Source organism: Argiope bruennichi, chromosome 2 (genome assembly GCF_947563725.1).
Source record: "Argiope bruennichi chromosome 2, qqArgBrue1.1, whole genome shotgun sequence".
In the NCBI taxonomy this organism is placed as follows: Eukaryota; Metazoa; Arthropoda; class Arachnida; order Araneae; family Araneidae; genus Argiope; species Argiope bruennichi.
In genome coordinates this window covers 100,204,393-100,219,127 of record NC_079152.1, presented here as the reverse complement: position 1 = coordinate 100,219,127, position 14,735 = coordinate 100,204,393, and the positions used below count along the sequence as shown (strand labels likewise).

The window sequence follows — 14,735 nt, the reverse complement described above, 5'->3', positions numbered from 1 at the left end:
TTTTCTCCCAACAGTAATGAGGCTAGGGTTAAAATTTTTCGGCGGATTATTTCAATCGGTTCTGTTTATTTTCTTAATGTTTGATGCATTTAAAATTAAACATTGTTAATGAATCAATCTTTCAGATTCATTCTGAAGTACTTTTGAATTAAAATAAAACAGAATAAAGGAAATTAAAAATTTCTAATCCGCATAGCATTACCCCAACTGGCGTAGAAAAAATCACGTATTTGCGTTACGTAACCGGCGAAGAAAATTCACGCATGCGCATTCTGTTCTGATTGTTGCCATGACAACGTTATCAATGGATGATTTAAATTATTTTTGGGTTAGTTGCATGCTTTTGTAAGTAAATTATATTTATATTATAAATTTTTTGTATATGCTTATAGTTTTAAGTACATCGTTTTTTAAGTAGTTTTTTTAAAACCTGTTTTCAACCGTTTATTTTAAACGATTCGTTTTATTTTCTTACTGTTTGATGCATTTAAATTTAAACATTCTTAATGAATCGATCTGCTCATAATGAATCTAAGAAAATTTTGTTGACCAACTCTTGAGATATTGCATAAATTAAAAAAGATATTCTTTAGTGCCCATAAAGTTTAAACGCTGAGTGACTCTATTTTCAGTAATCAGATTATAAAAAAATGCTTTGTTTCAGTAAAAAATATTATTATATTAATTGAAGATAAATTCTTTCCACTTTAATTTAAAGCATAAATTCTACCGTTTTCAACCGTTTATTTTAAACGATTCGTTTTATTTTCTTAGTGTTTGATGCATTTAAATTTAAACATTGTTAATAAATCGATCTGCTCTAAGAAAATTTTGTTGACCAACTCTTGAGATATTACATAAATTTAAAAAGATATTCTTTAGTGCCCATAAAGTTTAAACGCTGAGTGACTCTATTTTCAGTAATCAGATTATAAAAAAATGCTTTGTTTCTGTAAAAAATATTATTATATTAATTGAAGATAAATTCTTTCCACTTTAATTTAAAGCATAAATTCTACGGGTGCTAACTGAAAATGAGAGAGATACATATTACGTTATGACTGAAAGCCTTTATAATATTATGAATGAATTATATGATAATCAAAATTTGAAGTTTTAAAATACTTTGATGAAGAAGCTATTAAAGTATAAATTGCATAAAATATTTAATTATTAAAATTTTAACGAACATTAAGATTGGCGAACCGGCTGGTCGCCAAAGGCGGCTAGTTAAATATAAGTCGAGACAGATGTTTTTATATTTATTATATTCTTTGTTAGGAAATTAAAGAAATAAAAAAATCAATAAAGAATAACATTTTAAATAAATTAAGTAAGTAAAATATAATATATGATATTATTGATTATAATTTTTCAATATTTTATCTATATCTAAAAGTTAAAAGTTGAATGATAAAAGAGAAGGATTGTGTAGCTCATGACACATAATAAAAAAAGAACAAATTGAATATATGAATGATACATAGGATAGTTGGAACAAATTGGAAATTTTTTCCTTCCAAAGTCTCTTAAATTTTATAGATATTTTTAATTTGTGCTGGTAAATGCCATCCATAATAAAATAATGAAACAAAATCAAATAATGGTTACGATAGAAAGTCAAAAAAACTTTTTTTTTTATCTCGGTGAATTAATAGAACTCCTCAAGAGAATTTATGAAATTTTAATTTCTTCCTAAAAATATGAATTGTAATAAGTATTATGTGTGCCTCGCAAAAGGAAAAAAAAAATGTGCTCTTTAATTTTCATATGTTTTCGATGCAAAACCTTTAAAAGAAATAGATATATCGCTATGATGTACAGTTTTAAATGCATAGAATTGACTCAAAAATTTATGAACCATCTCAAATTTACAAAAATTTATTGAAAAAGTATTATAAGCTTTAAAAAATAATAAAAATAAAATGGTGTTGAAAAATAATTTGTTCTCCTTGAAATCATGTTTCAAATATCTACATTACTTTAGAATAATTAATCAAATATCTTTGTTAAAGTTGTACTAAATTTGCAAACATTATTTTACGAGTTTGTTAATCTGAAATGAGGACACTTTTATGAAGTTGAGTAGAACTAAAGCTTTGGTTGATTAGATCTACTACAGCTAAAACTAATGGTTATGATAGATATCCGGAAAATTGATTCTCTAAAATATGTAACACAGAAAATTTATCGGCATTTTGAAGAAATTAATTACGTTGATACGGCACTAGCTGCAGCTATTAATTAAGCTTTTACTTCCTTCCTTCGTGAATTAATTTACTCGAATATACTTTCTACCTTAAAATCAAAGGGAGATACGGAATGTTTTAAAGGAGGAAAAGTATGCTTAAATTTATTTATTTTCTTGCTATTCGTTAGAGAGAGTTAAATGAGGATTTTGACAAGTTGAAAAGAACCTTTTAGATTAAATTCATTGCATCAATTTACATACATCGTTAAATACATGGATTTTGTTCAGTAAAGATCATTTTTAAATACCTAAATATGCTATTTTTATAAATATATTTTTAATTTATTATAGTTAAAAAAATAATTTATATCTCAATCCATAAAGTGGCTTTTTATTTGAAACTTTTCTATGTTAAATAATATTTAAGTCAGATTTCAAAAGAAATTAGACGATTGGATATCTCGAAGCATCAATAATAATAAAACTATGAGTATTTCCAATAAAAATAAAATGAGGACTTTGCTGAAGTTTCAAAAATCGATTTCTTGTCAAATTTATTTAAAATTTGAAATTTTGGGCGAACCATGCTATGTTTTATTATTTTAACAAGTCAGTAATATTCTCTTTTAAAAATTTTGCATGTTTTAATATCAAGTGTAAAAATGCATCTTATTTAATAAAATTTATAGCAAAAAATTCTGCAATATGAACGAAGAATATTTGTTATAATAAAAAATGCATTTTTTTAGATAATCATGTGAAAAATTAAAATATACATATTTATTGTCGAAATTTTAAATGAAATAAAGATTTAACAATATAAAATTTAAAAAAAATATATAAATAATTAAGAAAGAACAAGAAAATTAAGAAATTTTAAAGAACTGCATTCTTCAGGAATTAGCTAATAATAAACATTTATAACCTTAAAATGAACAATTTTATTTTGAGTTTTATTTTATATTTGGAAAATATATTTTTGAGCAAAAATTATTATTGTTAATTTATGTATGGCCCTTAATTTCAATGAAGGTATAATATTCTAATTGGTGGAAAAATTAAGTATAAATATTTTTTCTTCCTTTATGATTCGTTCCTTATGATTCCTTCCTTATGATTGTTTAAGATACAGTAAGCAATTTTTTCTAATAATTTTGTTATTGGAAAATTTTTCGTACTGAGTAATTTTCAATCAAATAAATGCTTAAAATGTAAATAAATATTTATTTTTTAGTTTTTTTAAAAATTAACGATTAATTGTATTTCAGGATCATAAACTAATTCCCTATTTTATTTTAAGCATTTCTGAAAGTTATAGTATCTATGTATTTCTCAGAAAAAAACAGCTCTAAGGAAGTTTAAATCTTTTTAGATCAGCATGTATATTTTTTCACAGTTTCTTTATTTCTGTTTCATAACTAATGATATTCCATTCATTTACTTTTTGTATGAAAATTTACTAATTTTTTGAATTGGAAATATATTTCCCTTTTCTTCGAGAAATATTTCTTTTTCCAAATACATCCAATTACACATTATAAAAAAAATGATAATTTTCATTCTTCACACTTTTAGACTTATATTCATCATATAAATAAAACATAATATTAAATAGTATAAATAAAAAAAAATTATAAAATGTCTTTATGAGGTCTTCAACCTCATATAGATCAAAAATAATAATTATTGTCTTGTTTGTACAAGATGTTGTCTCACATATTTGTTATTTATTTTTTAAGAAACTTATTAAATTAAGAAACTTTCTTTCTTAAACACTTCCTTTTGATTAGCTTATAAAAAACTTCTTTTTAATTGTAATAAAGTTCCTAAATTATAGGAAAACTTCATAGTTTACATATAATTGAAATAATAACTTTTTAGACACATTTATTTCAACTATACATTAACTGGACTAACATATAGAGAATATGATATTGAAAATTTTTGTTGTTAATGTTTGTTGTCATTCATTTCACATTTTTATATAGATGCAAAAATTATCATTATGGTAAATTAATAAAACAAAAGTTTCAGCAACTTATGCTAAAATTATAAATTTCTATGTTTCTGAGTGATGTCTCTCATTTTAACAGCAAATCTCTTAAGCACTCACTAATGCTTAAATAATATATTCTTGTGTTCAGATGCCTTACACAAATCTTATCAGTGTATTTGCATGAAATAATTAGGGAAGTTAAGTCAAACTGTTGAGCTTCTGACAGGAGATGACAAGATATGAGCTTTATAATACGGTTTCGCTGCATTTCCTAACAATTATTAACTTTGCTTCACATTTTCACTTAATATATTACAACTTTCTAGTATTGCAATAATTTAGTAGAAATGAATGACATTGCTGAAGACAGTCGATTTCTCCCTGGCATAGTTGAGATATGAAGGCTACTCTCAGAACGATTCAATATGAAATCGTCTAGACTACTTAAATTATTCTTGTCTCAATAAAGTATATTGCATTAAATTCAGTTTTCAGTTTAAAGAGAACCAAAATAAAAAATATTGTTCAACGGATTAAACTTCATGAGTATCACTAAAAGCTCATACCAACATCCAATATTTTGATCATAATTTTGACTAATCTTAAATATTTTTCTGTAATTTAGTCAAAAGGTATTTTTTGTAATCAATTTAGTTTAAATAATTTTAAAGCAAGTGTGTAATAAATTTCATTTCAATAAATTTAAAGCTTATGAAAAGCAACTTTTCTGTCTTTGTTATTTGAAATATGTATTCATAAAAATTATACAAAATAAATATGTAAAATCTATACAAAATAAATATTTAAAATTTTATTTTTAATGCGATACGATCACTAGTACTAATAACGGAAATACATTCTAAACATAGCATACATTGATGGATGGATGGCTGTAAAATATTTGAAAATAATTACAAATAATTTTACATTGCCCAGCAAAATTTTTTGTTTTTTTAAAGCAAATCCTGCTAAAATTTCAATTTATTTTTCTTCCTTATTTATTTCATTATTATTTGATGATCAATTAGCAAGTTTCTTAATGTCAGAGGAAGCATTACAGAAAGTAAATTACTTTTCACTGACAAAATTAGATGTTTTCTTTAGAATGAGAACATTCAGACGAATTAAAATAATGTAAAAGGCAATGGATATTTTTTCGTGACACTGTTTTATTCAAGACTCAAAAATATATGGAATTTAAATGATGAAAATGAGGTTAATGATTTAAATGAAGAAAAAGCTTTTATAAGAAGACGAATGGCTAAAATGGAAATTATCAATATTTGTTAATAAAGAGTAAAAATGATTGAAGACAGATAATTCTTAATAAAAGATGATTGATACGCGCTTTAAAAAATTGAGATTAAATGATGACATGATAAATTTATTTCAAGCTCAATAAAAGAGCAGCTCAAACTTAGTCATATCATAAATTAAAGCTGCATATTTGTCAGGGCATATTAATTCAGAGCTTATCATAATAAATTAAAAATATGGAATTGAGTAACAAAGATTTCAAAAAAAAAAAAAAAAAAACTCTTCGAAGATAAAATAAATTATCCGAAGATAAAATTAGGGAATGGTATTAGGTTAAAAACGAAAATTTCCAAATATTTATTTAAATTTAAATTACTAGAACTGATATCAAAATAAATATTCCATTTTTGTTTGTATTTTTCAGGAAAAAATTTAGTTTTATCATGTATCTGAAAGAATGCTAAAAAATCCTTCCGAATGTTGTAAAAGAGTTTATATAGAATATAATTCAAAATTTACTTTAAAGCTTAATGTCTGATTATTGTCATTCAGTGGATATGTTTCAAATATTATAAAAACCGTTTGTAATTCAATTGTGAAATTAAACTCTTATCAAAAAATAATTTCGAAATACTAATTAATATTTGAACATAATAAAAAAAGATTAAACTTTTTAGTGGAAACCTTAAGCGTTTATAATTCAGAAAATATTAGAAAAGAACATTTTTATTTTATTTAAAAGCAAAGTAAAGCATATTTTTAATTTCTTATGGAAAATCAAGGTAAAGCACATTCAAAACGTTTTTTACAATTGAAATAGCCCAATTTCATCTGTCTACTAAATTAAAGCAAAGTTGTTATTTATGATAGACAAACACAACTATATATGCCTCAAGCAAAAAATTGAAATCATTCTCCGAATGAAGCAGTAAAGGCTACTATTAAAATGAAGGTTTCATGTTCGTTATTTTAAGGAAATCACTTATGGATTTTGTCCAAAATAAACAGAAGCTGATAAATGTTTCAATAAAAAAAGTTTCTCGTTGATATTAGTGGAAAATCTGAGCAAAAATAAGAACTCTGAGATACGGTTTTTCCCTGTGGATATACTACTTCGTGTTTGGAGGGAACAAACAAATTCCGTCGCTCGGAAAACCTGAGAGCTGCTGTTTGTCAACAAGAGCAAGTTCCTATGTTTCCCAAAGGATGTGTTAGAAAAGTGGCTTGCTTAGGTAAGAATTCTTTCCGAATTAGAATTCTAATAGAAAGAACTCGTGATTTTTTAAGTTAATATTGCATTAAAATGAAAACAGCAAAATTACATCCTTACATTAATTCAGCTCTAAAATATAGATTATATTATCTTGATAATATATTTCATATTGTGTGTTACAAATGTGTTTAACTATATGTCGCTTGATTTTTTTAAAAAAAATATGGAAGCAAATTCCATACAAATAAGTGTAAACAACATCAGTGAGAATAAACTAAAAAGATAAATTAAATAAATGATGAATTATTATTGTTTAAAATCACTTTCAATTAATATTGAAGTGAAGGTATAAAAATTAATTAACTATTTTTTTATAACTATTCATAATTTGGGAATATTTAAAACCTTGCAAGTATTATCATTGAGAAAATGGAATATTCAAATCATATTCACCTTACAAGTATTATCATTGAGAAAATGGAATATTCAAATCATATTCACCTTACAAAATTAAACATAACTTTTATTTTAAATATAACTTTATACACTTTTTAAACCGAATTAATTATTAACAAAATCAATAATAATATATAATAAGCATCGAATCAATCATTTTTCTAAAATTAATAATGCTAATTCAAATTGATATTTTTTGAAATTGTATACCTTTAATAAGTACCAAAAAAATTGACAAATAACATGTTACTCAAATGTAAGAATGATTTCCAAATATTGAGACATATTGATTAATTACTATTTATGTTTATGTTTAGTTGTTTCGATTTTAAAGGAATTGATGTATTAGCATTAAAATTATTAATTATTTTTACTTTGAAATGCAATAAATAAAGTAAAAATTTGAATGAAAAATGTTTCTTTTATAAACAAAAATTAGAAAGACTAACTACTTTTCTATGTATTAATTTATGATTTTCAAAACAATTTAAATATATTAATTAAATTATATAAATTTTGGTGTGCAGAATTATAATTTTTGATAAAATATAGTCTATTTTAGGATTTTAAGAAAAATGAAATCAAATATTAATCTGAAAAATCTAATAAAAATTATCAGTTGAATTTTATAAGCTAAAAGACAAATTATTTTATCACCTCGGTGGTTTTTTAAAGCTTTTAAGAAATGTAATACCAACGCTTAACCAAGAGGAAATACTAATTAAATAAAAATTATGGTTTACTCCATAATTTTGAGGGAAATTTAATTAGAAAATGTTTCTTAAATGTGTTCGAATTATATGTATGAAAATAAAAAAATAAAAAAAAATCACCCTCCCCCCGAAAAAAATCCTACAAGTTTTCACGAATGTGTTTAAATATATATTATTCCCTTAAATTGTTCTGCAAATTTTATTTGTAAATAAGGTTAGAAAATATCCAAAGCTGAAAGATAGGAAGAATTTTAAGAAGTCTTAAAGACTAGCATTGAAATTTAGCAAATCTTCATTGTTTCTAATTAATCCATTAGAAGTAAATCAGTAAGCTAAAGTAAAAAAAGTATTGCAATTTTTTATACTAAAAAATATTTTATAAATTAATAATTAAATTCTACCCTAGGATTTTTTTTTTATGAATTCAAAAATAGTTTGAATACTTTGAAGTAAAAATTAAAAGACATGTAAAAAAATATGGGAGCAAATAAAGGATAAGAAAATATGAGAGCAAATGTTAGGATTTTAAAAAATACAATATTTTTCTTCATAAAATTCCACAAATTAAATTATCTTCTCACTGATTAATGATTTAAAATCTTGATTCAGTTCAATCTGAAGTTTTTATATTTTCAAACGCGTATTTATTTATTTTTGCAGCCTCTATCATTTATCGCCAAACGATCGATATATTCATCAAGATGATCGCATTATGTATAAAGAAGGTTAACGATTTTAGTGTAAATTGGAAATCGCCAAGTAGATCCGATGATCCGGAAAAATAAACAATTGCACTTTCAAACAACATATGATCTAGTATGCACACAGTTGATTACACTTTTAAACTTTGTTCTTTATGTAACATGCAAAAAATATGATATTAATCTAAAAAAATTAAAGATAATATGTATGAAACGATCCAGTGATGATATTTTAATATGTATCATTCAAAATAACGCAAACATAGAAACATGGTTGTATGCTCATTTAGCGAAATACTACTGATTTGACAAATTAAGGAATTTGAGCTGATTTTGAAGAAATTGTAGGCTTAAAGACTATATTGTTGATAACAAATAGACTATAATGTATTACTCTGTATGCAGTTATTAATAAGGAATAATTGATCTTACCAATATACAAATAGTAACTAAATTTGAAATAAATAAATTGTTATAAAACATAGTCTTAAAAAACCCTTTGTCAAGGAATATTATAAAGATTAAGTGCACAAAAGTGTTAAAGGCTTCTGATAAATTATTTATACAGAGAAAACAAAAGGGAAGCTTTCTTGAAATATGTTATTTTAATCACCTGATAAAATATAAAAATTTCAATGATTTTTATAACAATGAAAAACTTTAAAATATTTTATTTGTGTCTGTTTAATAAGAAAATTTTATAAACTGAATTCTTTTGTTAAATACAAAACATTTTTCTTATGTACACAAACAAAAATTCAATAATCTATTCTGATATATTTGAAAAGTACTAAGAGTTTCTTTTTCTTTATACTAAAAGAAACATTTTCAATAATATGAGTATTGAAACTAATCCTTCCAGTTAAGACTTCTTTTGTTCTAACTTCATTAAAGAACATAAGCCTTTCTTCAAGATAGTTAATGTGGATTACTTTCCAAACAGTTTGGAAACTTTTCAGAATTTTATTTCCTTTATCTCGAATAATTTAAATATCATACGCTTTGAAGCTTCTTCTTTCGAATGATACTCTTTAAAATGAAATCTCTTCTTCTCCGTTTTTGTCTTCTTCGCAAGATGGCTTGCTTCCAAATCCTTTTGTGCATCTCTTTATTGTATTCTGAAAAGAAAGGGATGATGTACAGAAATAAAGCTATGCATTCTTCTTTAAGAGATTTAAAAAAAATGTTAGGATTAGAATTAATCGAAAAACACTCCATTAATTTGTCAATATATATATATATATATATATATATATATATATATATATTGACAAATTAATGGAGTGTTTTTCGATTAATTCTAATCCTAACATTTTTTTTTAAATCTCTAATATATATATATATATATATGCTGCTGAACGTTTTTCTCGTAAACATTATTCTTAATTCTTCTTAAGAAAGAATTTATTTTTTACATGGATCTGAAAGCTGAGTCAACTTTTCTCAAAACATGTTTTCTTGTTTTGCAAAAAAAAAAAAAAAAAAAAAAAAAAGGAAGTTTTTATTGTGCAATAGAGAAAAAGCAATCCCATCTTTTCTTCTGCAGTTCAATGAATTCTTTCCCTTTCTTTTTTTTTTTTTTTTTTTTTTTTTTTCATTGGTTCGATAAACCACCCCACTTAATAACAAAAGCTACTGAAAAGAGGAATTAAAGGTAAAAGCTTCCTGGAAATTCAATGAAGCATGTCTGGTTTCCATAAACTCAGCTTACTGCTAATGAGATCATAAAGACTTAACTGTGATTAGTTGCTTTGATGTAAATTGCGCATTCTTTACGGTCTTAACTGTAGAAAAATATTTTTTTTTTTTTATAAATAGATATTAATGTATTTTTAAATTCATAGCATTGTTCATAAAAATTTCCTTCGTTGATTTTAAAACTGAACAGACATTCCCAGTTCACTAATCCTCATTTGACACTGTATTTATTTTGCTACAAATCTATAATATTTCCTTACAATTACATTATTTTTCAATTGTTTTATTATTGTTTATTTTATTTTCAATTACATTATTTTTCAATTGTATCTCATGGTATACTCCTAATTTGTGAGATAAAGTAATAATCTTACATTCCTTAACATTTAGTTAGATTAGTAAAGTTCTTAATAGGATTAATTATTTATTATAAATTAATGTATTACGTATTGTTTAATCTCTCACTTTGATCTTATAAGATAATTAAAATAGCGTTTTATATTTATTTTGGCTTGTGAATATGTATTTATTCATTAAAATTATGAATAATATCTGTTACAAGGTTATTTTCAAATTTACAGAGTAAAATATGTAAATAAACTCTTATGGTTTAAAGGAGACGAAATCAATTGAATGGATACATTTTCTTTAAACAAATCCTGAGATTTATTTTTGAATTCATAAATAATAATTTTTTCAGAATTATTAATTGAAATTTAATGTTTAATACATATTTTATTAATGATCATCATGTTAATTAAGCTTTGTACTTTATTTTATATACGTTTTTGTCTAGTGAATTTATCACATTTTAATTGCCAGAAGAGGCAAATCTATTAACCTGGTAATATAATTATTCGGGCCATAAGAAACATACAAGTTTCATGTAAATTCTTTTGCTTTTATTATTTTTTTCTCAACAAAAATGCAAAAAGCCTTAAAAACATAATTACTAATAAAGTGGAAACTAAGCTGGTGATATGTTTAGAGCACGTTCATTCTATTCCATTTTCGCTATCTACTGAACCAGTTGATGATGAACTATTGGGATCGTTATTTGTTAATGGAATTCTTGACTTGATTATCTTCAATGGATAATTGCACAGGAATTTCTGGTAATTTTGTCTTTTCCTTCTAGACATACTCAAAGCTCTTTTAAAAATAAACATAAAATTCTATGTTAAATTAAAATTTCTGATATGCGTACTTTCATACTATGCTATATTGCTCTGCTAAAAGAATACAACTGCGAATAAGTAATAAGAAATGAAACGTGTATGTATTGACTGCTAAACTATTTTGATTTAGATGTTTTTTTTCTTTCACGATATCATATCATTTGTAATCTCAAATCCGTTGTAACTTATATTAGTTATTTGATCCATAAAGGACGAGGGAGGCGATAAGTTCACCCCTTTCCATAACCACAGGTAGTTTTTCTCTAAAGATCCTTCATAATAATATAATATAGATGTAACAAACACAGCAAATAAATCCTCTTTAGCTCTAAAGTGGGCTAATGTCTAGAATTATGTGAAATAATGCCTTGTTTCTTTTGTGTTAATTTTCATTAGGAGTTTGTTAGAAATATTTTGAAAAACATTTATGAAAAAATTAGAACGTTGTAATAAATAGATATATTAAATAGAAGTATTAGCGTATAATTTAATTGCAATACTGCATATAAGTATAAATTAGAATCATCAAACTTTTCTGGTATTGGAGACATTCCAAATCATACAATATTATTTCACTATATGTTTTTTGAACTTTTTATATAGCCTATTAATATAATAATAACAAAATGTTCATTCTTCGTGTTAATGAGCGATTTAAGTAGGTCATTTTTTAAATCTTTGATAAGAAGAAATATTTTATCGTAAATAAGATTTATTTTGAAGATAAATAGGATTGAGATTTAGACATTCGGCCTTGTAAGTTCGATTCATTTCAAGATCAGTGTAAGGATAATAATAATAACGAATAAAATAAATGTTACCGTGAAAGATCGAAATCAGAGAATGTCGACAAACACCAAATACGTCGGTGAAAGATCGAATATTTCATTACATTCTTGTACATTCGGACCCTCACCGGTGTATGTCGACAATCACAGATATACTCTGGTGGAGGTCGAAAAGAGAGGAGCCGCCAAAGAGGCGACTGGCTGTTTCTCGCCAAAACCTTTGTTCTGGTGGAGTCTCCCGCCAAATCCTGGCGACTGGCTGTTTCCAGCCAAATCCTTTGTGCTGGTGGAGTCAGTCAGCTTTGTCAGTCTTATGCATATGCAAGGTTCGATGGTGAGAGCAAAGTTTTCTTAATTTTTTTTTCTGATTTCATGATTTATACAGAATGGATACTGCAGTGAATCGTGATCTTTTTCTTGAAAAGTTAAATGTATTAATTGCGGGTAAACGAGAAGACAATTGCTTTTATTTTTCTCGAGAAAAGTACTCTAAAATACTTTCTGAAGTGGTTTCTGCTAAAACTAAGTGCAACACACCTTTGGATTACAGACGATTAAAACGTTTTGATGTTTTAAAAATTAATGACGAAGAGAAGTTAATTGTACCATTAAAACCAGGAGAAACGAATATACAGTATTATGTTATACCAATGAGGAATTGTTCAGTATTCTATATGAAGCTCACACCAGGACAGGCCATGGAGGAAGAACACATATGCTTAAAGAGTTGCAAAATAAATACAAAAATATTACATATGAAGTTGTAATGTTGTATTTAAATCTATGCAAACAGTGTCAAATGAAACACAGTGCACCTAAGAAAGGTATTGTTGTGAAACCAATGATCAGTTCTGAGTTAAACTCAAGATGTCAAGTTGATCTGATAGATCTGCAGTCAAACTCAGATGGTGAATATAAGTTCATAATGGTGTATCAAGATCATTTAACTAAGTTTGTCCAGCTACGACCTTTGAAAACTAAAAGGGCTGAAGAAGTAGCGTATCACGTTCTTCCAATATTTTTAACATTTGGTGCTCCAGCAATATTGCAATCGGATAATGGTAGAGAATTCAGTAATCAAGTCACATCCGAAATATGCGCTATGTGGAAAGATGTTAAGATAGTTCATGGAAAGCCTCGTCACAGTCAAACACAAGGCTCAGTTGAAAGAGCCAATCAGGATATACAGAATATGCTAACTGCATGGATGAACGATAACAATACAAATAAATGGTCAGAAGGTTTACCCTTTGTTCAATTTGCCAAGAACAAAGAACACTACATACCACGAAGGAATACGCCAAAGTCCTTATGAAGCCATGTTTGGCATTAAAGCGAAAAGAGGCATAGCATCGTCTTTTTTGCCTAGCAAACAAATCGCAAGTATCGAAACTGAGGAACAACTTGAAGAAATCGCCAATACTTTTGAAACCGAAGAACAGCTTGAAGAAACTGGTAATACTTCTGAAAAAAATTTGAGCGGTGGTCAAACCGAAAACCAAATTCCAAAGAAAAATATTGAAGATGACTTGCAATCTACCACGTCTTCACATCAAGTTCTGAATGAAAAACACAAGTTAATTTCTATAAAAAGAGTGGCCGCGAAAGAGAATCTTCTACTGCAAGCAACAAAAATGTTGCGAATATCACAAAATCAATTTCCTCCTGCTCAAATTGGTGATACTGTACGAATACAAGTCCCTGATGTCGACCGTGGTAGTACAGATAACCGAAATGTGTTAGCGGTTGTTGTTGGAATAGAAGACTCCGACTTTTATAAACTTGCGAATGAAAATGGTACCCTCAAGCAGCTTTACACACGTAATAAGTTCGAAATTTGTAAAGAAAAGCTCCTTTCCATAGATAAGATTTCTTTTCAAGAAATTTCGCTGAGAGAAGCAGCTGCAGCTAATTCGAGAAGCGGTGGGCAAGGCTATACACGCTGTCATTGCAAAAGGAAGTGTTCCACAAATAAATGCAGTTGTAAAAGCAAGGGCCTCTTGTGCAATTCAAAGTGTCATAATGGTTTAAGTTGTTGCAATAAATAAGATTTGATTCACATAATTTAGTAAGTTTTTTATTACTATTATTTTATTTTCTCATTTAGAACGTACTGTATAATTAAGTTTTTTACTTCTATTATTTTCCTTTCTCATTTTGAAAGTACTCTGTGTTTTAAGTTCTTAGTTATTCCTCTCAGAAAGAGAGGCGAAAATTTTATCGCGACTGAATTACGAAGAAAAAAATATAAATCTCGGACATGTTCAACATTCACCATTAGTGCATGGTGAATGTCGACATTCACCGGTGAAAGTCAGAAATGAGGGTATTTAGCAAATATTTCGGACATACACCAAGCGACTATGTGTTTGTCAACATTCACCGGTGAATGTCGACATTCTCCAGATTTCGGTGTTTCACCGTAACATAAATACTCTAAATCTTTACCGATTCAAAGCTAACAATTTACTGTCTTTCATCACATAAATTAAGAATCTCTTTTCTTTATTCTATTCCTTTTGCCTTCGATAAAGAAACAAATTT

The 14,735-nt window shown here is 26.1% G+C and overlaps 1 protein-coding gene across 1 annotated transcript; it reads left to right on the top strand.

Annotated features, from left to right (window-relative positions):
- Nucleotides 1–13,510: 13,510 nt before the first annotated feature.
- On the top strand, nucleotides 13,511–14,239 carry LOC129962264 (uncharacterized). The gene has a single exon (XM_056076009.1). The coding sequence runs from the start codon at nucleotides 13,511–13,513 to the stop codon at nucleotides 14,237–14,239; it is 729 nt and encodes a 242-aa protein (XP_055931984.1).
- The last annotated feature ends 496 nt before the right edge of the window (nucleotides 14,240–14,735 follow it).

Bases quoted from the DNA above. Each gene is read 5' to 3' on its own strand.
- LOC129962264 (XM_056076009.1), top strand. From the start codon at position 13,511: ATGTTTGGCATTAAAGCGAAAAGAGGCATAGCATCGTCTTTTTTGCCT.